The 23,435-nt window shown below is 42.7% G+C and overlaps 1 protein-coding gene across 2 annotated transcripts in view; it reads left to right on the top strand.

Annotated features, from left to right (window-relative positions):
* Nucleotides 1-500: 500 nt before the first annotated feature.
* LOC131199416 (ras-related protein Rab-38-like) overlaps nt 501-23,435 on the top strand; it is a 42,942-nt gene continuing 20,007 nt past the window's right edge. Inside the window, exon 1 of one of the 2 annotated variants that reach the window (XM_058185180.1) lies at nt 501-695. In XM_058185180.1, coding sequence (XP_058041163.1) covers nt 617-695 — 79 coding nt within the window. In that variant the 5' untranslated portion in view covers nt 501-616. Of the gene's footprint in view, nt 696-11,488; nt 11,589-23,435 lie in introns of those variants that run through there. The other variant, XM_058185179.1, reaches the window with a different exon arrangement.

Below are 23,435 nucleotides of genomic sequence, written 5' to 3'. Positions count from 1 at the left end.
GGCCCTCCTGGAGCGGCCGTCAAATGATCTTCAAGCGACAGCGGTCATCCAGGAGGACACCCAAGTTCGCACCCTATCCTTTGGGGCCAATAACTCGCCCCAACAGCCAGCCGCGGTTGCAGCTGGCTGAATCGGGATGCCGGCATCCACAGCCACTCCGTCTTGGAGGATTAAGCTTGAGCCTGTTTCTCCCCATCCAGACCCGTCGGCCTCCAAACACCGGGACAGCACTTCAACAGCTTCATTGGGGTGGCCCGGGCTGGAAAAGTACAGCTGGGTGTCGTCAGCGTACTGCTGGTATCTCACCCCAAAGCCACTGATGATCTCACCCAGCGGCTTCATATAGATGTTGAACAGCAGTGGCGAGAGGATCGACCCTGCGGGACCCCACAAGTGAGGCCCCTCGCGGTCGACCTCTGCCCCCCCGTCAACACCGTCTGCGGCCGGTCAGAGAGATAGGAGGAGAACCACCGATATACGGTGCCTCCCACTCCCAATCCCTCCAACCGGCGCAGCAGGATACCATGGTCGATGGTATCAAAAGCCGCTGAGAGGTCTAACAGGACCAGAGCAGAGGAATAACCCCTGTCCCTGGCCCTCCAGAGATCATCCACCAATGCGACCAAAGCCGTCTCTGTGCTGTATCCGGGTCGGAAACCGGACTGGAACGGGTCCAGATAGACATCTTCATCCAGGTACTGGGGTAGCTGTCGAGCCACAGCACTCTCTACAACCTTCGCAACAAAGCGAAGATTGGAGATGATGGACTACAGTTCCTATCAACCCGGTCTCCTGGCAGGCCACAGTGGGAGGTATAGGCTGAGAGGTCAACCAGGCCTGGGCCAGGTTAGGCCAGGTTGAAATCCATTAGTGGAAGCTGGGAGAACAGATGTACAGGGACCAAAATTGGTGGGTTTACTTTTTTTAAACAAGGATGGATAACAGAATAGCAGAGTTGGAAGGGACCTTGGAGGTCTTCTAGTCCAACCCTCTGCTCAAGCAGGAGACCCTATGCCGTTTCAAACTAATGGGTGTGCAATCTCTTCTTTAAAACCTCCAGTGTTGGAGAATTCACTATTTCTGGAGGCAAGTTGTTCCACTGATTAATTGTTCTAACTATCAGGAAACTTCTCCTTAGTTCTAGGTTGCTTCTTTCCGTGATTAGCTTCTTGTTCTTTGGAGAATAGGTTGACCCAAGCAGAGGATGATGATGATTGATGGTGATGATGATTGATGATGATTGATAATTGATGATGATGATGATGATGATGATGATGATGATGATGATAACAGCATTTGTATGTGGCAATTCAACCAAAGTCCATAGGATACTCAATTAAATATAGAGCAACAAGTACAATATTCTAAGTGGGTCAGCAACTTGAGTTCTTTTATTTTAAAAGATTTCACACAATATGCTATAGCTCAGTCTGACCCAGGGGTAAAATCCAGCAGGTTCTGACAGGTTCTGGAGAACCAGTAGCGGACATTTTGCGTAGTTCGGAGAACCGGCAAATACCACCTCTGGCTGGTCCTACAGTGGGGTGGGAATGGAGATTTTGCAATATCCTTCCCCCAGAAGTGGGGAGGGAATGGGGATTTTGCAGTATCCTTCCCCTGCCACACCCACCAAGCCACACCATGCCCACCAAGCCACGCCCACAGAACCGGTAGTAAAAGAATTTGGATTTCACGACTGGTCTGACCTTAAGCAGTTTAACATAGTTTATGGTCACATCGAGGCACATATGAAGCCCTGTTTGTTTGCTGTAGCATCGTGGGCTGTGTGTTCACAGCAAATGGCCTGTTAAACTAGGATTATGATTTAATTGGATAGATCAGCCCAGCCCAGTTCTCTGAGCCTTGCCCCTAAGTAAGGAAGCGTGATAAGAAAGAATTGTGTAATTGTGACACACTGAATTGTGTAACCTTCTCTGTGACTCGCTGAATCCATTGGGTCTTATGCCCAAGTAAACCATCATACTTTTTATGCATTTGAAGCCACATTTTTAAGCTCTGGATGAAACTCAGAAATCCAGCGTCATCTCATCTTTGAGATAGTCACTAATTGTCATCCCTAGACCAGAAAAGCTAAAAATATATTCACCCATCCACACGGGATCAGTATTAGAAACCAGTAACCTGTAAGTGTGAATTACGATCCTAAGTCACTTTTTTCAGTGATGTTGTAGCTTTGAACGATCACTAAACGAACAGTTATAAGTCGCGGACTACCTGTACTGTGTTCTAACCACCATGCTACCATGTTTCCTGTCAGAGTTACTGTGTTGTGACCCAGGCCCAAGTAGGTAGTAATAAACATAGTCCGTGGAAAAACAAACTTTATTTGAACAGCTGGGAATTACTTCATTCCCAGCGTCGTTCAACTCAAAGTAAAACAAATGCCTCCCAACACAAGTTCCTCAGTTATCTCACAAACCTTAGTCCAATTAGGCAAACTGCCAAAGGCCCTTCCTGGCAAATGTCCAGAAGCCACAAAAACAAAGATGAATACGAAGGAGAAGATGAAGATGAAGCAGAAGACACAGCTATAGCGTTGTTTTCTGTCAAAGCCCAAATGCCATTACTAGTCTGTTTTAAGCCTTATGGGAGGGGCCAATCCTGAGTTGTCCTCTCTGCTTGAGCTGCTCTTGCCTTCTGGCAGCTCTTCTCATGCATGCATTAGGAACAGGCTCCTCCTGTTCCTCTGCCTCACTACTATCAGTCTCTGGAGGCTCTGGAGTCTGCACCTAACTTCCTGATGGCCCTGGCCTCACCTCAGCCTCATTGCTGTCCGACTCCGTTGCCAGCTCCGTAGGCTGCTGACGGACCACAACACACTGTCTCTAAGGCCCAGGACACAGACAATGGCAACACACTTCCAAAACCTTGCTAAGAAAACTGCAGGGAAATAACCAGGATTCAATAAAGACTTGAAGCCCACGTGCACGTACATATGCGCGCGCACACATACACGGCCACCATATTGTTCCATTGCCATTTTGAATTATAGGCTAAGAGAGGTGCGGTGGCCTAGAGGTGGAGCTCTCGTCTCACAATCAGAAGGCGATAAGTTCGATCCTAGGTAGAGGCAGATATTTCTCTCTCTGGGCATGTTAAGAATTTATTTGCTCAATATCACTTCAATTTAATATTATAAGTGATAGGAATTATAGACTAATAATTATAGAGTAAGGGATAATGGGACAAGAAGGATATAAATATTATAAAGGGAATTGGGAGAAAATGTAAATGTTAGGAGATCACCACTACGAAACAGTTCTGAAAAAGGGAATGTACATTATGTGTTTTTTGTTTGTTATGTTGTGTTGTGTTATAAATAAAAACATTAAAAATAATAATAATAAAGAGGTTCTTGACATAAACACGTGTGTGTATCTATCTATCTATCTATCTATCTATATATATTCTGAAGTTTTCGCGGGTGTTAGTATGTAGGTCTTTGGTTATTCAGGTTTTCTCCCACGTAAAATTGGAAGTGTCTTGGCGACGTTTCGACGAAGTCTCATTCGTCATCTTCAGGCTGGTGTTTACAGCTTCGTGCTTCTAGAAGCAATGTGTAATCGCAGCTGTTTCTTCCTTTTAACTGCTAGTGGGGTTTGAACTGATTGGTTGGGAGCTTGGCTATGTTCTAATTGGGTGGAAGTGTGTTCTGATTGGTTGGGGGTTTGGCTGTGCTCTGATTGGATGGTGGGGTTGGCTGTGTTCTGATTGGATGGGAGTGTGTTCTGTTTGGGTGGGGGGGAGCTTGGTTGTGCTCAGATTAGTCTGAGTTGCAGGGGGATTTGAGTTGGTGAGCTGCATTGCTGTTGTTTGGCCTTGCATCCGTGGCCATGCCACATCTTCATGGTGGGTGTCAGTCTGCTGCATATATGGATTGGAGTGGTTTGAAATGGCTAATGATGCAGCTGCGGTCTGGCTTCTGGTTCGTGGTCGTGCTTCATTATCGGTGTGAGTTTGAGTTTGCTTTCCGCGTGGTTACATGCTGTGTGGCACTCGTGAGTGTGGGTCTTGCGTCATTCTTCATGTTAGGGACTCATTTGTCGATAAGGGCGGGTTTCCAAATGGCTGGTAGACGGGAGGTATCATTTCGTTTATTCATGCTGTGTGGGCGTTTTTCTATCTCGATGGCTTCTCTGATTATTCTGTTGTTAAAGTGTTCATTTTGGCGATAGTTCTGGTATTTTTAAAATCAATTTTATGTCCTGTGGCTTTAAAGTGTTGAACCAGGGAAGAAGTTGGTTCCTCTTTTCTGACTGAGTTCTTATGTTCTTCAATGCGTGCATTTATTCTTCTATTGGTTTGTCCAATTTATGTGGTGCTGCAGGTGGTGCATATGCGTATATGAAATCCCATGCATCTAATCAGAGTATAGCCAAACCCCCAACCAATCAGAACACACCTTCACCCAATCAGAACGCAGCCAAGCTCCCAACCAATCAATTCAAACCCCCACTAGCAGTTAAAAGGAAGAAACAGCTGCGATCACACATTGCTCCTAGAAGCATGAAGCTGTAAACACCATCCTGAAGATGACGAATGAGACCTCATCAAAATGTTGTCAAGACACTTCCAATTTTACGTGGGAGAAAACCCGAATAACCAAAGACATATATATATATATATATATATATATATATATATATATATATATATATATGTATATGTATATGTATATGTATATATATGTATACGTGTATATATATATATATATGTATATGTAGGTCTTTGGTTGTTCGGGTTTTCTCCCGTGTAAAATTGGAAATGTCTTGGCAACGTTTCGACGAAGTCTCATTCGTCATCTTCAGGCTTCAGCTTCGTGCTTCTGGGAGCAATGTGTGATCGCAGCTGTTTCTTCCTTCCAAAGATCTACATACAAACACCCGTGAAAACCTCAGAAAACAAATATATATATATATATATATATGTGTGTGTGTGTGTGTGTGTGTGTGTATGTATATGTATATGTATATGTAGGGCTTGTCATATTCGAGTCTTTTCCCGTGTAAAGTTGAGAGTATCTTGGCGACGTTTCGACGAGGTCTCACTCATCATCTTCAGGCTGGTGCTTATGGCTTCGTGCTTGTGCGAGCTTAGCGTGGTCGGAGCTGCCATCTCTCTATAAATACTGGTGGGGAGGTGGGGAATGTTGCTGTAAGTGGGTTGGTTGGCTGTGTGGTTGCATCTTGATTGATAGGTGGAGTGGGTGTTTGCAGATTAGTCAGCTGCTTTGTAGCATCCTGTGTGAAGGTAGTCCTAGTTGTGTGAATGAATGGACATAAGTGGAAGACTACCTGTACAACATGAAGTAAGAATCTAAGCTGTTTATTCAATCATCTCTTCCATTCTATTTTTTGAGAGATATAGGTGCGAAGAGAGTTTGGGGTACTTTTGCACTTATAGCAAGTTGTGTAATGGCTGTGGCTTCTTGAATTTGCATTGTGGAGACAAGGAGACCAAAATTCGCATTTTCACGTATTATTTTATTATAAATTCTACAGGGACATTGGATCTGCTTATATCCTGCTTGCAATATGTGCATTTCCAGTAAGGCCAGATAATTCATAAAGTGGACCATTTCTTCTGGAACAGGGGTCTCCAATCTTGGCAACTTTATTACTTTTTTTAAAATTATTATTATTTTATTATTTTTTTTATTTGAATTTATATCCCGCCTTTCTCCAAAGACTCAGGGCAGCTTACACTGTGTTAAGCAATAGTCTTCATCCATTTGTATATTATATACAAAGTCAACTTTATTGCCCCCAACAATCTGGGTCCTCATTTTACCTACCTTATAAAGGATGGAAGGCTGAGTCAACCTTGGGCCTGGTGGGACTTGAACTTGCAGTAATTGCAAGCAGTTGTGTTAATAACAGACAGACTTAGTCTGCTGAGCCACCAGAGGCCCTATGTAAAGCTGGCTGAGGAATTCTGGGAGTTGAAGTCCACAAGTCTTAAAGTTGCCAAGGTTGGAGACCCCTGGTCTAATAGGTAAAACCCAAAATCAAAATTTCATTCTTTTCCACTTCAAGCACAAAGTTCAGAAGCGGTTTCCATGTGGAATGGTCAGTGGTGGTATTCAGCCAGTTCTATCCGGTTCAGGCAAACCGGTATCAGCGGCTGCAAGAGGCTCCGCCCACCCACCCGGATGTCATCAGATCCTGTTTTTGACGCTCTACGCATGCGCAGACCATTTCTTGTTTTCTTTTTCCAGACTTTATATAAGAGTAAAGCAAGACTTGGAGAACGCATTCCAAATGTCTTTTTCTTTCTTTCTTTCCTTCTTTCTTTCTTTCTTTCTTTCTTTCTTTCTTTTTTTTTTTTTTGGAATTAAGGGATTTTAGATGTTTGTGCTGGGTTTTTTTGATTGGTTTGTTTGGGTTTTTTTGGCCTTGGCGATTTCAGCTACACCTCTGCAGCCCCTGCCTTTGTATTTCATACATTCGGCATTGTTCGAATTCTGTGACTCCTTAAGCTAAGAATCTGGCGCAGCGTAACGCAGAAAGCGGATGTAATTTTTTTATCCCCTTCTTGAGTTCCACCAAGAGCATTCCACCCATTGTACCAGGCCCTCTTCTTAAATCACTGGGTTAAAGAGAGAAATCCAAGGTTCTATTTTGCTCGTGGCAGGAAGGGACAACCACCAGAAACTCTCTGTGCCAACCTCACCAGCCTGATATAGGTAGGATGCAAACAAGCAAAAACAAGAAAGAAAGAAATTAAATAGAGGGAAAGATAAACTACCAGGACACCTTAGTTTTAGAAAAGATCAGGATAAAATTAGAGGTAGACCTCAGCTTACGACCACAACTGAGCCTAACATTTCTGTTGCTAAGTGAGAAATGTGTTAAGTGAATTTTGCCCCATTTTACAACTTGTCTCGCCACCATTGTTAAGTGATTCACTGCAGCTGTTAAGCTAGTAACACGGTTGTTAAATGGATCTATTTTCACCATTGACTTTGCTCGTCAGAAAGTCGCAGAAGTTATAAATCTGAGCCAGTTGTCAGCATTAAATGTAACAGTAACAGATTAACAGAGTTGGAAGGGACCTTATAGGTCATCTAGTCCAACCCCCCAGCCCAAGCAGGGGACCCTATACCATTTCTGACAAATGGCAGTCCAATCTCTTCTTGAAAGCCTCCAGTGATGAAAGGCAAGCTATTCCATTGGTTGATTGCTCTCACTGTCAGAAAATTTCTCCTTATTTCCAGGTTGAATCTCTCTTTGTTCAGTTTCCATCCATTATTCCTTGTCTGGCCTTCAGGTGCTTTGGGAAATAGCTTGACCCCCTTCCTCCTCTCTGTGGCAGCCCCTCAGATATTGGAAGACTGCTATCATGTCTCCCCTGGTCCTTCTCTTCACTTGACTAGCCATGCCCAGTCCCCGCAACCGTTCATCGGATGTTTTAGCCTCCAGTCCCTTAATCATATCCAGTCCCCTAATCATACCTTCATGAACGTATCTTTTCTTTTATGTGCACTGAGAGCATAGGCACCAAGACAAATTCCTTGTGTGTCCAGTCACACTTGGCCAATAAAAAATTCTATTCTGTTCTGTTCTATTCTATTCTATCATCTTGGTTGCTCTTCTCTGCACTTTTTCTAGAATCTCAACATCTTTTTTTATAGTAGGTTGACCAAAACTGGATGCCATATTCTAGATGTGGTCTTACAAGGCTTTATAGAGTGGTGTGAAAATGTAGCAATGGTCATAAGTGAAATGAGAAATGGTCATAAGCCACTTTTTTCAGTGGCATTGTAAACTTGAACAGTCACTGTTGTAAGTCCAGGACTACCTGTATATGGATAAAAGTTTGCAAAATCTAGAGTACAGATCTGGGATTATTATTTTTTTGGTATCATTTCTGAAGCACAACTATAGGTAGTCCTCGACTTATGACCAGAACTGTGCCGAAAATTTATGTGGTTCAGTGAGACATTGGTTAAGTGAGAGTTGCCCCATTTTATGACCTTTCTTGCCACGGTGGTTAAGTGAATCACGGCAGTCGATAAGTCAGCAAGGCCGGTTGTTAAGCAAATCTGGCTTCCCTTTCGACTTCGTTTGTAGGAAGGTCGCAAAATGGGATCACGTGACCCCGGGACACAGCAACGGTCATAAATATGAACCAAGCATCTGAATTTGGATCTGAATATGACCCTGGGGGTGCTGCAAATGTTGTAACTGCGAAAAACAGTCACGCGTCCCTTTTTTCGGTGCTGTTGTAACTTTGGATGGTCACTAAATGAACTGTCGTAAGTCGAGGACTACCTGGATTAATAATTATATCTAGGGTGAATTGTGGACCTAGATAGGAACACAAATGCATCTCCCACTGGTCTAAGAGCAGCCTCGTAGCCTTTCTTTGCCCCGGATTGGGGTATTATTTGGAAACCATAAATTCATAATAAGGTTGAATAATTAGCACTGGAAGGAATTGAAGCTGAGGGGAATGTCTGGAATTCGTTAGAGTGCCAACTTCCTTAATGTTGCATTTTTTTTAAAAAAAAGAAACAGACAGAGAATCTAAAGTAAGAACATTGTGGTTTTTATTAACCTCTCCTTGTGCGTAAAAAAAAAAGTCTGTGGCAAATCCCATGCTACGAAATCATAAGATGCGACTTTGGAGCCAACCATCAAGGCTTTGGAAGTAATTGCCAAAAAGCAGTAGGTTTTGATGAGGAGCCCAACTGCTAAATTATGCCACGAGAAAGAGAGAATTATAGGGGTGGGGGAGAATTATGGGGGTGGGGGAGAGAAAAGTTATGTTCAGAAATTGGAGATAAAGATGGGTTTCTTTCAAGAAGCAAGATCCTTCTAAAAGAAATAGTGTGGAGGTCTGCACAGACCTGCCTCTTGTGAATATTTGTTAGTCCTTTGAGGTAGACCAGACTCAGAAAATAATTGTCATGCCCCTTTTGGAGTCTGAATCCGAAGGGGAAGACGAACGGCTGACAGGGAACAAGAGAGTGGCTGTGGAAGAAACTGGGGAAGAGCAACGTCAGGTTGGGCAGAGCAGGGGAGAGGTAGAATAAGGGAGAGGGGGTTCAGATGAAGACCAAGGCTCACCCCCTCCTCATTCTAGGCAGCGCAGGGAAGAATGGGGAAGAGAGCAACATGGGTTGCGTGGCTTACAAGGGAGGAAAGGGCCCCAATTCCCTTCACAAAGCGCACCTGGGGATGGAGTTTAAAGAAGAGGCAAATGGGAAGGGCGGTTGTCGGGAACAAACACTGAGTTCATCGTATTCACTGTTTATCTGAGTTCCTGACATCCTCCCAACTGGTTTGATTTACTGCCATGCTACTTCACTTCTGGAACTCCTTATCTTGCTGCCCTGCCGGATTAATCACCTTAGCTTGCCTTGTTGGGTTTATAGTTGGAAGTTTTCTGCTTACAACCTTTGGGACTGAAAGCCAGCCAAAGATTATTACAGGTTGGTGGAAGAGCTCTCTCCAAGCCGGAGAGTTGAAAGGGACATTGGGGGCACAGTTGGTGATAATAAAGGGATGCATATTGATTCTCTGGCTGTGTTGCCTTTGTGTCATGCCCTGGGTCATCAAAATAAAATTATGAATGCTGATACGGGTAGTCCTTGATTTACGACCGCAGTTGAGGCCAAATTTTCTGTTAGGGTTCTATACATCAGGGGTCTCCAACCTTGGTCCCTTTAAGACTTGTGGACATCAACTCCCAGAGTTCCTCACCCAGCAAAGCTGGCTGAGGAACTCTGGGAGTTGATGTCCAAAAGTCTTAAAGGGACCAAGGTTGGAGACCCCCGCTATACATCGTCTTTTATCATCGTCTTTTAATGACCCCATAATCCCTTGTGGGGTGGAATCTGGGCAACTGAATGGAGCTGAGTGTTTACTGGCCAGATGCCCTTCCTTGTCACCAATGCGGAGTTATATTCAGCATATATAATCTCAACGTGCCCAAAGAGAGAAATATCTGCCTCTACTTAGGATCGAACTCCCAGTCTCCTGAATGTGAGGCGAGAGCTTCACCTCTAGGCCACTGCACCACTCTGTTAGGCTTCTATACCTATACCTAAAATATGGTTGTTCCAAGGGTGCTTTTTTTCAAGAGGCAAACTGGACTTTCTGGTTATTCTTTGAAGACGTTTCGCTTCTCACCCAAGAAGCTTCTTCAGCTCTGACCGGATGGTGGGGAATGGAAGGATTTATACTCCTTGCAGATGGCTGGTCATTTGAGTCCTTTCAGAGGGTCATTGAGGCCACTTGGAGGTTTCTCTCTGTCCTCAGGGTCACCTGAGTAGTGTAAATGGGTGTGGAGCCTTCTTGGAACTGTTGAATGGACTATGTTGTAGACTGGAGATGTCTTCACAGAAAAACTAGAAAGTCCAGTTGCCTCTTGAAAAAGCACCTTTGGGACAACCATGACCTGGATGACTGAGATTCTCCATAGACATCTAAAATATAGTTGTGGATTTACCTCAGAAGACCACAGGAGAGCAATGCAAGTGAATGGATGTTTGTCACGAGTAGTCCTTGACTTATGACCTCATTTCCTTTGCTAAGCGAGACCATTGTTAAGCGAGTTTTGCCGCATTTCGTAACCTTTCATGCCGCAATTGTTAAGTGAATCACTGCACTAAGTTAGTCACAGGGTTGTTAAGTGACTCTGGCTTCACCTTTTGACTTTGATTGTTGGAAGGTCGCAAAAGGAGATCACGTGACACCCCTCCCCCCCCGAAACTAAAACTGTCATAAGTACATGCCAGTTGCCAAGCAATCTAAATTTTGATCATGTGACCATAGGCATGCTGAAACACTAGTAAGTGTGAAAAATGGTCATGTCACTTTTTATAACCCCGAACGATCACTCAACGAACGGTTGTAAATCGAGGACAAACTGTACTATTTATATTGTAAAATTACAGTAGCAGTGTCTTTCCCATCCTAGCCTTTACCAATAAAGAGAACAAGGAGAGTCAAGTTTGAGTTTTCTCAAATTACATTTTTTGTTTTGGTCTCAGGTTTCTCTTACCTGGCCTTTTTTGTCTTGACTGCGATTTTTCTTCCTGTTTCTCAAGGTTATTCTCACAGCCTATTACAATATCATTATTCATTTCAGGTAGTTTGGGGATGAAGATTGTAATGTGGTCATCATTGCTTATTTGCATCCATTCCCAGGTTCAAATTTCAACCTCTTCTTGGGAAACCAGGAATTGCAACCCCAGTTTGTATTCAACTAACGTAGTTGGGCTGAATTACAATATAAAAATTCCAAAGGGGCACAACCCCTATGACGCAATCCATAAAGGTTAAAACTCACATCTCAAAATATTTCTCCAAATTGGGTTAGTTCTGCTTCCTAGATTGATTTTAGCAAAGCTGGCTGAGGGATTCTGGGAGTTGAAGTCCACAAGTCGTAAAGTTGCCAAGGTTGGAGACCCCTGTTCTGGAAGATTCAAACCTCTTTTATCACTTGTGCTGCAGCCAAATTCTCCGTTGCTGCAATGAAGATAAGGCGTAACTGTCGCAGAGATAACCACTTCTGTTTTATTTATCCCTTTAGATTCAACAGCGATCTCATTTTAAGAGGTATTTATCTATATGTACACATAGCGCCATAGACTGTAATATTTTAGAATTACACTTGCACAGGTAATGAACACAACATGTTAGCGGTGTGTGTTATGTTCTTTTCTGTTATTTGATCTCTATTTTGCTAGTATTTTATCTTACTATTTGATTTTTTTTTTGCCTTTTACAGATATTGTTTATTTATTTATTTATTTTATTTATTTATTTTGTCACAACAGTATATATAAGCATAAGCATGAAAATAACTATATAATATATAAGCATATATATAAGCATAAGCAGTGGTGAGATTCAAGTAATTTAACAACCGGTTCTCTGCCCTAATGATTTCTTCCAACAGCCAGTTTGCCAAACCGCTCAGAAAGTTACTTTATTTACTTTATTTTACTTTGGTTTGGTGTTTTTTTTTATCCCCAAATGTTGCTGGTCATTGACTGCATAAACAGGAGCAAGTTTGGAGATGACTGTCTTCATATGGCTTTTTAAAAATTAAGGATTGGGAAAGTGCCAGGGTAAATTTGTCATGGCTGAAGAATGGCTGGCAAACAGGAATCTGATAACTGAACTAATTCATAGATTAATTTGGGTGATCCAGTAGGAGTTTCAGTCCACACTCTCGCTACCTGTTTTTGAACTAGAGAGCCAATTTGTTTGGTGGTTAAGGCACCAGTTTAGAAAACAAGAGACTATGAGTTCAAGTCCCAGCTTAGCCATGAAAGCCATCTGGGTGCCTTTGGACCAATCACCAGGAGACTGTGAGTTCTAGTCCCTCCTTAGGCATGAAAGCCACTGGATGACATTAAGCCAATCACCAGGAGACGGTGAGTTCTAGTCCTGCCTTAGGCATGAAAACCGACTGGATGATTTAGGGCCAGTCCCACTCTCTCAGCCCAGGGTTTTTGTTCTGGGGAAAATAGGAGAAGGGAGGAGGATGAAGTATGTTCACCATATTGAGTTATTTACGAAGTAATAAAGGGGATAAACTTCTAATAAATAAAAATAATATAGCCCCTTTGAGTCAGGTCAGTTCTATGTTTAGTAACCAAAAATAATAATTGAAGTGAGGTGTGAAGGATATGTTTGCCACCTTGGGTTACTTGTAAAAACAATTAAAGGAAGTATGCAAATAAGTTAAGTAAGTAAGTGAGTAAGGTTTGAATCCCTAGTGCTGCATAACGGGGTGAGCTCCCGTTACTTGTCCCAGCTTCTGTCAACCTAGCAGTTCAAAAAATGCACGTTGAAAAATAGGGACCGCCTTTGGTGGGCGTTCCATGAGCCTCCGGCTTTTAGTCATGCCGGCCACATGACCACAGAGACATCTTTGGACAGTGCTGGCTCTTCAGCTTTGAAATGGAGATGAGCAGCAACCCCTAGAGCCAGGAATGACTAGCACATATGTGCGAGGGGAACCTTTACCTTTAAGTAAGTAAGTAAGTTAAAGAATGGGCCCATATTTTTTAGGCTAGGGTTCTTGGCTGCATTTTTATTGCATTTGTCCCTTTTTAAAAAAAAATCTGCCTATGTATTCTAATTTCTGAGGCTCACATTGAAAACAGCAGCTGTAATGACTGAATAGACTCATTTTCCATGCCTGATAGTTCTTTTTTTAGAAATAGAGGTCTTCACGAAGCCCAAGATCCTATACAAACCCTCAAAGAGGTATTTAAAAATAGGAGTTGGGTTTAAGTATGTTGGAGGATATTCGGAATGCAAATTCAGCACAAGAAGACAGCCACACAGTGCTATATCTCAGTTACATTCCCTTAATAATACATCGCATTTCTGGAAAATGGACAGTTTTTCTTTCTGAAATCTGACTCGAGGGAAATGCAAGGCATATTGCAAAATGGTCCCAAAAAGTGAAGCCAAATTTTAATGCGTGTAACAGAGAATCTCTAACGCAGATCACTGTGTCTAATTTTCTGAACCGTGTTTTAAAAGATTTGAAAATTAGAATCCATTTCAAGGCGATTAGCAAAAGAAGTGACATGGAAAGTGTGAATTGTGATGAGAGGCTGAAAGAAATGGTGGGTTTAACTCAAGCTAGAGCAGACGGTATGAGATGCTGGCTTGTATTTAGGAGAATAAACTCTTGGAAGAAATGTCCATCTGGGTCAATGGTAGCTTGCCCCCGGTTCAGACCGGATCGCAAGAACCGGTAGTAAAACAGGCGGGAGGCTCCGCCCACCAACCCAGACGTCATCATTGATGATCTGCACATGTGCAGAAGCGCGCACACTCCCGTTGCGAACCGGTAGTAAAGGTAAGTTGAACCCACCCCTGATCTGGGTTCAGTTTTAAGTGGGGACAAAGACACTGGAAACATGGTGGCTGATTGGAAAGATGGTTTTTAATGGCGGATAGGACCACATGGTTAGAGGTCCTGGGCAAAAAAGCACATGGGTGAGAGAGAGAGAGAGAGATTTATACCCTCTGTTCGGCTTTGAATTTGAGCTTGTATCCTGATTGGTTATTAGACTCATCCGTTGGGCCACACAGGGGTAACTTTGTAGGTTGTCTTTTGAGTCCCAGGCTTGGCTGAGCCTTGCTGGGTGATGCAATCTCCCCAGGTGCCATGTGGTGAGTTCTGTTGCTAGATGGGTAGAAGGCTAATCCTGTTGGATCTTGGGTGAGGGCATTTGCTTATGAATAGACCTAGCTATCTCTTCATCTCTTAAGTGCTGACATCTGCTGTGAGCTATTGAGGAGGGTGGGGACTATTAAGAGTGAATCTGCTTCCTGCCTTTAAAAAAATATGTTTCTCCATTTCTCATCCAGGGAAATATAATATCCTGCCTTTTTTAATATTTCCTAGAATATTCCATTCTTCTAGGAGAGGGGGGAGGTGCTAACATCCTACAAAATTATTCTGATAAAACTGGCTAGACAAGAGACTGAAACCACATATCAAAAATGCCTGGTTTAGATGATGAAGGAGAACCTTCCATTTCCTTCCATCTTTCATATCCTGGTCTCAAGAATGATTAAAAAGAGAAGGGCAGTAACCTTAAAGAGTTGTATAGTAAGGAAAACAGATGAAGGAAGGACATGGGAGATCATACTGACAGCATGAAGACATGAAAAGTCAATTTGTCTAGCGGACAAGAGTAACCAAGAAACAGTGAGTTCTGGTCCTGTTTTAGGTGTGAAAGCCGGCTGGGTACTTTGGGCCAATCACCAGGAGACTGAGAGTTCTAGTACCACCATAGACATGAAAGCCAGCTGGGTACTTTGGGCCAATCACCAGGAGACTATGAGTTCTAGTCCCACCTTAGGCGCGAAAGCTGACTTTGTGACGTTGGGCCAATCACCAGGAGACTGTGAGTTCTAGTACCACCTTAGGCATGAAAGCCAGCCAGGTGACTTTGGCCTAGTCATTCTCTCTCAGCCCAACCCACCTCACAGGGTTTTTTGTGCAGAGAATAGAAGGAAGAAGGGAGAATTAGATATGTTCACCACTTTGAGTTATTTACAAAGGGGGATAGATATCTAATCAATAAATAAGAACAGCATATTCTCTTTGAGTCAGGTTAGTTCCTTATTTACTACCCAAAAATAAAAAATTGAATTATTGTCTTTTTCCTACAATTCTTCGACATTTATATTTTGCAGTTTCAATGCCTTGCATATAGAATAGAATAGAATAGAATAGAATAGAATAGAATAGAATAGAATAGAATAGAATTTTTTATTGGCTAAGTGTGATTGGATACACAAGGAATTTGTCTTGGTACATACGCTATCACTGTACATAAAAGAAAAGATACCTTCATTAAGGTACAACACTTACAACACTTAATAATAGTCATAGGGTACAAATTTAACATTGAATGATACAACACTTAATGATAGTCATAGAGTGCAAATAAGCAGTCAGGAAACAATATCAGTATAAATCATAAGGATATGAGCAACAAAGTTACAGTCATAAGTGGAAGGAAATGGGTGATGGATACGATGAGAAGATTAATAGTAGTACAGATTTAGTAAATAGTTTGACAGTGTTGAGGGAATTATTTGTTTAGCAGAGTAATAACGATCAGGAAAAAACTGTTCTTGTGTCTAGTTGTTCTGATGTGCAATGCTCTATAGCGTCGTTTTGAGGGTAGGAGTTGAAACAATTTATGTCCAGGATTGAAGGATCTGTAAATATTTTCACTGTCCCCTTTATATATATTGTACATGGATCTGAACTCTTAGAGTCTTGGACCTTTTTTGCCCAAAATAAATTTCTTTTCATTCCAAAATATTTAGAGAACTTTTACTCCTTTTTTTTCAGCATAATGATTTCTAAGAACATTTGTTCTTAGAGGATGATCCTGAAAGCTCAGACATATTGAGGTTTCACAATGGAGGAACCTCAGGGCACAATTGCTACAGTGATATGATTGACTAACACATGATATATGTACTCAGATTATCCCATCGAGACTAATCATAAGCAAAGCTTGAGTTTAGCTTTATCAATGGACAGCATTGTTATATCAGGAAAAAAAATCTAAAGCCAAAATGTTAATTAGGGAATTTCAAAATCATGTGAAAACAATTTCCACCCCTGCTAAAAAAAAGAAGTTAAAAGTATGATATTACTGTAGAATCTTTGATATTATCTGTAAATAAAAAGACTGTTAATGTCCTTAGATGCACTGACTTTTGGCCCATTATGCTTTGTGAGGGTTATTTTTTAAGAAAGGAAAGGAAAGGAAAGGAAAGGAAAGGAAAGGAGGGAGGGAGGGAGGGAAGGAAGGAAGGAAGGAAGGAAGGAAGGAAGGAAGGAAGGAAGGAAGGAAGGAAGGAAGGAAGGGAGAGGAGGAAGGAGAGAGAGAGAAAAAGAAAGAGAAAGAGGGAGGGAGGGAGGAGAGAGAGAGAAAGAGAAAAAGAAAGAGAAAGAGAAAGAAAGAAAGAAAGAAAGAAAGAAAGAAAGAAAGAGGAGGAAGGAAGGAGAGAGAGAGAAAGAAAGAGAAAGAGGGAGGAGAGAGAGAGAAAGAGAGAAAGAGAAAGAAAGAAAGAAAGAAAGAAAGAAAGAAAGAAAGAAAGAAAAAGAAAGAAAGAGGAGGAAGGAAGGAGAGAGAGAGAAAGAAAGAGGAAGAGAAAGAGGAAGGAAGGAAGGAAGGAAAAGAGAAATATGGTTATCAGAGTGGTTAGTGGTGTTTCTGGACTCCTCAAGTGATGGTAGTTTTTCAAAATCCATCAAGTCCTTCTTTAAAATTGAAATTGCAACCACATTTGTGGGGGTAAAAAAAGTGATTTATAACTGGTTCCCCAATGGAAATTCCGGGCTCAATTATGGTCGTAAATCAAGGATTTAACCTGTAACTGCAGTTTCTGAGTTTACCCCATGTGTTGAAGGTGAAATGAACCACACAGGGTGGGTTTGTGCAACGGACAAAGTTGCAGAAAGGAAACTTAGCTCATTAAGGCATGGGTTCCCTCATCACTGGGCCGCAGCCCACTACAGGGCCTTGAACCGTTTGGAACCGGGCCGCAGAAGTGGTGGATAAGTGTGAGCACATGCACGCATCTACACTTTTACAAGCAGTGGATCAGAGGTGGGTTTCAGCAAGTTCTGACCGGTTCTTGAGAACCGGTAGCGGAAATTTTGAGTAGTTCGGAGAACCAGTAGTGAAAATTCTGACTGGCCCCGCCCCCATCTATTCTCTGCCTCCTGAGTCCCAGCTGATTGGGAGGAAATGGGGAGTTTTTGCACTATCCTTCCCCTGCCACACCCAAGCCATGCCCATCAAGCCATGTCACGCCCACCAAGCCACACCCACAGAACCGGTAGTAAAAAAATTTGAAACCCACCACTGCCCTCCTGCCCCCATCTATTCTCTGCCTCCCGAGTCCCAGCCAATCGGGAGGAAATGGGGATTTTGCAGTAACCTTCCCCTGGAGTGGGGAGGGAATGGAGATTGTACAGTATCCTTCCCCTGCCACGCCCACCAAGCCACACCCACAGAACCAGTAGTTAAAAAATTTGAATCCCACCACTGCACTAGATGCATGTGCAGAGGATCAAAACCGGGAAGTAGTGACGTCCTGATGGTTGGGTGGAGCATCGCGCCACCGGCGCTACCGGTTCGCACGTGCCGGATAGACCGTTGGATCCAGCTCTTAGACCTGCCTGAAGTCGGTTGTTTGAACTGTCTGTTTTCTGCAGGCGCCGCTTTAAATGGAGGACGTGATGCTTCTCACAACCCCCAGCTCAGGTCTGTTCTAGCCAATCAGTCCGATAGCAGATCTAATTATTTATGTCTGTTTTCATTATCCAAAAAAGAAAAAAACATCGATTAACTGGGCCGGCATCAGTTAATTTTGATTCCCTCAAAATGATTCTACTGAGAGGGACTTTAGTTTTTATTTATTTATTTATCTTGACGCCGGCCTCTCAAATGGGTTGCAAGAGGGAGGTTTTGCCGAGTAATCGGATTTTTCAACCATCTGTTGTCGTCAGGTGACCCAAGCTGGTTTATTTTATTTTATTGTTTTTTTAAAAAATGGTTCTCTCTCTCTCATTATTTCAGCCGGTGAAATTACACATGTGAGTTTTCTCTCTCTTTCTCCCTCACTCCCTTTCACTCTCTCTCTTTTTCACTCTCTCTCTCTTTCATTCTCTCTCTCTCTCGCTCCTCCTCTTCCTCCTCTCTCTCTTTCTCTCTCTCTTTCTCTCTTCCTCTCTGTCTTTCTCTGTCTCTCTGTCAGTGCTCCTCTTCCTCCTCGCTCTCTTTCTCTCTCTCTTCCTCTCTCTTTCTCTCTCTGTTTCTCTCTCTCTCTCGCTCCTCCTCTTCCTCTCTCTCTTTCTCTCCTTTGCTCTTTTCTCTCTCTCTTCTCTCTCTTTCTTTCTCTCTCTCTGCTCCTCCTCTTCCTCCTCTTTTCTTTCTCTCTCTCTTTCTCTCCTTTGCTCTTTTTCTCTCTCTCTTCCTCTTGTCCTCTCTCTCTCTCTTCCTCTCCCTTTCTCTCTGTCTTTCTCTGTCTCTCTCGGTGCTCCTCTTCCTCCTCTCTCTCTTCCTCTCTCTCTCTTCCTCTCTCTTCCTCTCTCTCTTTCTCTGTCTCTTTCTCGCTCCTCCTCTTCCTCCACTCTCTCTTTCTCTCCTTTGCTCTTTTTCTTTCTCTCTCTGTCTTTCTCTCTCTCTCTCGCTCCTCCTCTTCCTCCTCTCTCTCTTCCTCTCTCTCTTTCTCTCCTTTGCTCTTTTTTCTCTCTCTCTCTCTTCCTCTTCTCTCTTTCTCTCTCTCTCTTTCTCTCTCTCTCTCTGCTCCTCCTCTTCCTCTTCTTTCTCTTTCTCTCTCTCTTTCTCTCCTTTGCTCTCTCTCTCTCTCTCTCTCTCTCTCTCTCTCTTCCTCTCTCTCTCTCTGTCTCTCACACACAGACACACACAGACACACACATGCACACATGAGATGTGACACGTTTTCTGGGGAAAAAATATTTTAGATCAAAATATCTTCAGTCAGTTTTGTCCAATACCAGCCTTGACTTATAACAGTTCATTTAGTGACCATTCAAAATTACACAGGCGCTGGAAAAAAGTAACTTATGACTGTTTTTCACATTTACGACTGTTGCAATATCCCCATGGTCACGTGATCAAAATTCAGATGCTTGACAACTGGCTCATATTTATGACAGTTGCCATGTCCCGGGGTCATGTGATCACCTTTTGCGACCTTCTGACAAGCAAAGTCAATGGGGAAGCCAGATTCAGAATACAGAATAAAAGAGTTGGAAGGGACCTTGGAGGTCTTCTAGTCCAACCCCCTGCCTAGGCAGGAAACCTTGTACCACTTCAGACAAATGGTTATCCAACATCTTCTTAAAAACTTCCGGTATTGGAGCATTCACAATTTCTGGAGGCAAGTTGTTCCATTGATTAATTGTCCTAACTGTGTCAGGAAATTCCTCCTTAGTTCAAGGTTGCTTCTCTCTTTGATTAGTTTCCACCCATTGCTTCTTGTCCTGCCCTCAGGTGCTTTGGAGAATAGTTTGACTCTCTCTTCTTTGTGGCAGCCCCTGAGATATTGAAACACTGCTATTGTGTCTCCCCTAGTCCTTCTTTTCATCACGCTAGACATACCCAGTTCCTGCAACCGTTCTTCATATGGTTTAGCCTCCAGTCCCCTAATCATTTTGGTTGCTCTTCTCTGCACTCATTCACTTAACAATGGTGTTCTAACAGCCACAATGATTCACTTTACAACTGTGGCAAGAAAGGTTGTAAAATGGGCCAAAATTCACTTAACTGCTGTCTCCTTTAGCTACATAAATTCTGAGCTCAGTTGTAGTCGTAAGTCGAGGACTAACTGTACTTTCTTGGCATCCATGACTAAAATTAGTGAAAAACTCCCAAAATGTATATTCTTACGTCTACATTTGAAATTTCTTTCTCCGTCCATCGGAAAGTCTGCTTTTTCCAATCGCAGTATTGTTCCAACAAATTTTTTATTTTCAAAAACATACGCTAGCAATTATGTAGAACTGACGACAATACACTTTCCAGATTTCACCAGACAAATGTGTGACAAGTCATGAGATTTTCAGACTACGATGTTCGTAGATTTGAAGGAACTGGACTGAAGCCCACTGCTGGAATCAGGAAATAAATTGAATGATGTAAAACTAGACTGTGGCGTCTGTCAGCAGAAGAAAGAGAGGAAGGAAGAGAAACTGACACGGATACAGCACACAAAAGCTTGCTTGACTATTGTGGTGAAAATCAACACAAAAACCAGGAGACTCAAATAGCTTGGCAATATGTCTTTTTATTAATAATAATAATAATAATAATAATAATAATAATAATAATAATAATAATAATAATAATAATAATAATAATAATAATAATAATAATAATAATAATTTAATTTTTATACCGCCCTTCTCCCGAAGGACTCAGGGCGGTAAACAGCCAAGTAAAAACAATACAATATATTACAATAAAAACTATTTAAAAAACTTATTCAATGTGGCCTAAATTTAAATATAAAATACATAATATAAAATAACCCCATTTAAAAACAAATTAAAAACCCCTATCAAGCCAGTCCTGCTCGGAAGAATAGGTACGTCTTCAGCTCGCGGCGAAAAGTCCGGAGGTCAGGAAGTTGTCGAAGTCCTGGGGGAAGCTCGTTCCAGAGGGTAGGTGCCCCCACAGAGAAGGCTCTCCCCCTGGGGGTCGCCAGCCGACACTGTTTGGCTGACGGCATCCTGAGGAGACCCTCTCTATGGGAACGTACCGGTCAGTGGGAGGCATGTGGTAGCAGAAGGCGGTCCTGAAGATATCCCGGTCCTATGCCATTTTGAAGCTATAACTCCTTAACCGGTGGTGGGTTGTTCCCGGTTCGGACCGGTTCACAAGAACCGGTAGTAAAACCAGTGGGAGGGTCCGCCCACCGACCCGGATGTCGTCACAGGTGATCTGTGCATGAACAGAAGCTTCTGCGCATGTGCAGAAGCTTGGCGCGCACGCGAGTGAAGCAAGCGCACGTGTACAATCCCGTTGCAAACCGGTAGTAAAGGTAAGTAGAATCCACCCCTATCCTTAACAGTTGGAAATACATGTCGGGAGGAGGCAAGTGCCTGAATTTTGATCACACAACTGTCGGGAAACTGCAACCATGTGGTTGTAAGTGCGAGGATAGGTCATAAGTAGAGGACTTTGTGGCGATCAGGGAGAAGCCCCTAGTTCTGAGTTGGTTTCAGGAGCAGCTGCTAGTAATTCAAGGGTTAGAGTTGAGTTCAGCCGCATCTCTCATAAATTATTTTCGTGGCTTTGTTTCTTTCAGCCGGACAATATGCTGATGGTCTGCATAAAGACCTTTCTCAGTTGCTTTAGCTGTTTTTCTGAACTCTGCTTAAATTAGATTTGAAAAGGTCCAACCTTGAACATAAAGTGAGAGCAAAGAACAAGACTGCTGGCCTTTGAATTGTTATTGTCTGTGCGGGGCGTGTTGCAATAGGTAAACAAAAGTATAGCAAGTATTTGACACAGTGTGAACCTTTCTCTAGACAAAGCAGTCTTGAGACCTTGAACAAACATTTCAGCCAGCCCATTTGTAGCTGAATACAGTAGTGGCCAAAACCTTTTGGGAAAAGTGTATTTTTGAGGTTTGATGGCTAATAACACCACTTTTTGGGGGGCAGTTTCAAGATAATCCTATTCCACTGCTGGAATGGCCTGGGAATAGCCTAGACCAGTGGTTCTCACCCTTTATAGTGCTGCGACCCCTTTAATACAATTCCCCACGATGTGGCGACCCCTTTAATACAATTCCCCACGATGTGGCGACCCCCAACCGTAAAATTATTTTCGTTTTGAATTTATCGTGCCTGTAGCCATATAGGCTAGCGATCTGAACTGCTTGCGATTGCCTTGAGGACGGAGGCATTAAAGCGGAGACTCCTCCCCTATTAAGTTTATCGCGCCTGAAGCCAGATTAGGCTAGTGATTGGGAGTGATTGCAGCTGGCTTGAGAGGGAGACATCAGAGCAAAGATTTATCTCTTTTTTAATTGATCACGCCTGAAGCCGAATTCGGCTAGCGATTTGAAGAGCCTGCAGCTGGCTTGTGAAGTCAACCATTGGAGCGCGATTCTTCAACTCGCAAGTATACTTCCCATATTTCCGATGGTCTTAGGCGACCCCTGGCAAATCATCATTTGACCCCCAACGGGGTCCCGACCCACAGGTTGAGAACCGCTGGCCTAGACAGACCTTAACCCAATTGAAAATCTATGGAGCCCACTAAAGAAACTTCTCAGTCAGAAGCGACCCAGCAATAAAACCCAGTTAATAGAAGCAATCATTCAATCTTGGTTTCACATTATAACAGCTGCAGAACTAAAAGACTTGGTTCACTCCATGGGAAGATGTTGTAAGTCCGTAATTCATGCTAAAGGTTACCCAACTAAGTATGAACTGACATAGTGATAATTTTTGTATATCTTGTTTTTTCTATGGTGACAATTTTTGTATATCTCATTTTTTTCTATGTGTTTCACTTTTCTTTTTTATATGGTAACTGCTATTCTAATAGCAAATCCTTCATAAAAGTTATTGCGTTACATTCTTGATTAAATTATCTTTCCACTGATATATAATTTTATGGTACTACTCCCCAAAAAAGTGGGGTTATTAGCTGGTTTTAGAAAATACACTTTTCCCAAAAGGTTTCCACAATTATGGCCACTACTGTAATATGGGTTGGTGTTATAGATCTGAGTCTATTCTTTTTCAGATTGGTAATTATCTGGCTACAGTTGGGTGGACTGTCACTTAATATTGGTTGTCTTCAACTGGTCTATGGCGACTCACCACATCAACTCATTATGGCCAACTCGCAGCAGCTAACTCAACATGGCCAGCTCACTATGGCCAACTCACCATAGCCAACTCACCACAGCTAACTTGCCCCAGTCAACTTGCTACAGCCAACTTGCTGCAGAACAAGAGTTACACCCCTAATTATATCAAAGAAATGGTGGAATAGAATCATTAAAAAAAGGATGCAAAAGGAGGGACAGAATAAAATGTGAATAGCAAAGATTAAAATATTTCTTATTTATTTTAAATAATTAAATAGAATTGTTACATTGTCCTGTAGTGAGTTGGCCATGGTGCGTTGTCCATGGTGAGTTGGCAATGGTGAGTTGGCCATGGTGAGTTGGTCATGGTGCATTGGCCATGGTGCATTGGCCGTGGTGCGTTGGCCGTGGTGCGTTGTCCATGGTGAGTTGGCCACGGTGCGTTGTCCATGGTGAGTTGGCCATGGTGTGTTGGCCATGGTGCGTTGGCAATGGTGAGTTGGCCATGGTGAGGTGGCCATGGTGCATTGGCCATGGTGCGTTGGC

This window comes from Ahaetulla prasina, chromosome 5 (genome assembly GCF_028640845.1).
Source record: "Ahaetulla prasina isolate Xishuangbanna chromosome 5, ASM2864084v1, whole genome shotgun sequence".
Taxonomy (NCBI): Eukaryota; Metazoa; Chordata; class Lepidosauria; order Squamata; family Colubridae; genus Ahaetulla; species Ahaetulla prasina.
This window is presented reverse-complemented; position numbering and strand designations above follow the sequence as displayed.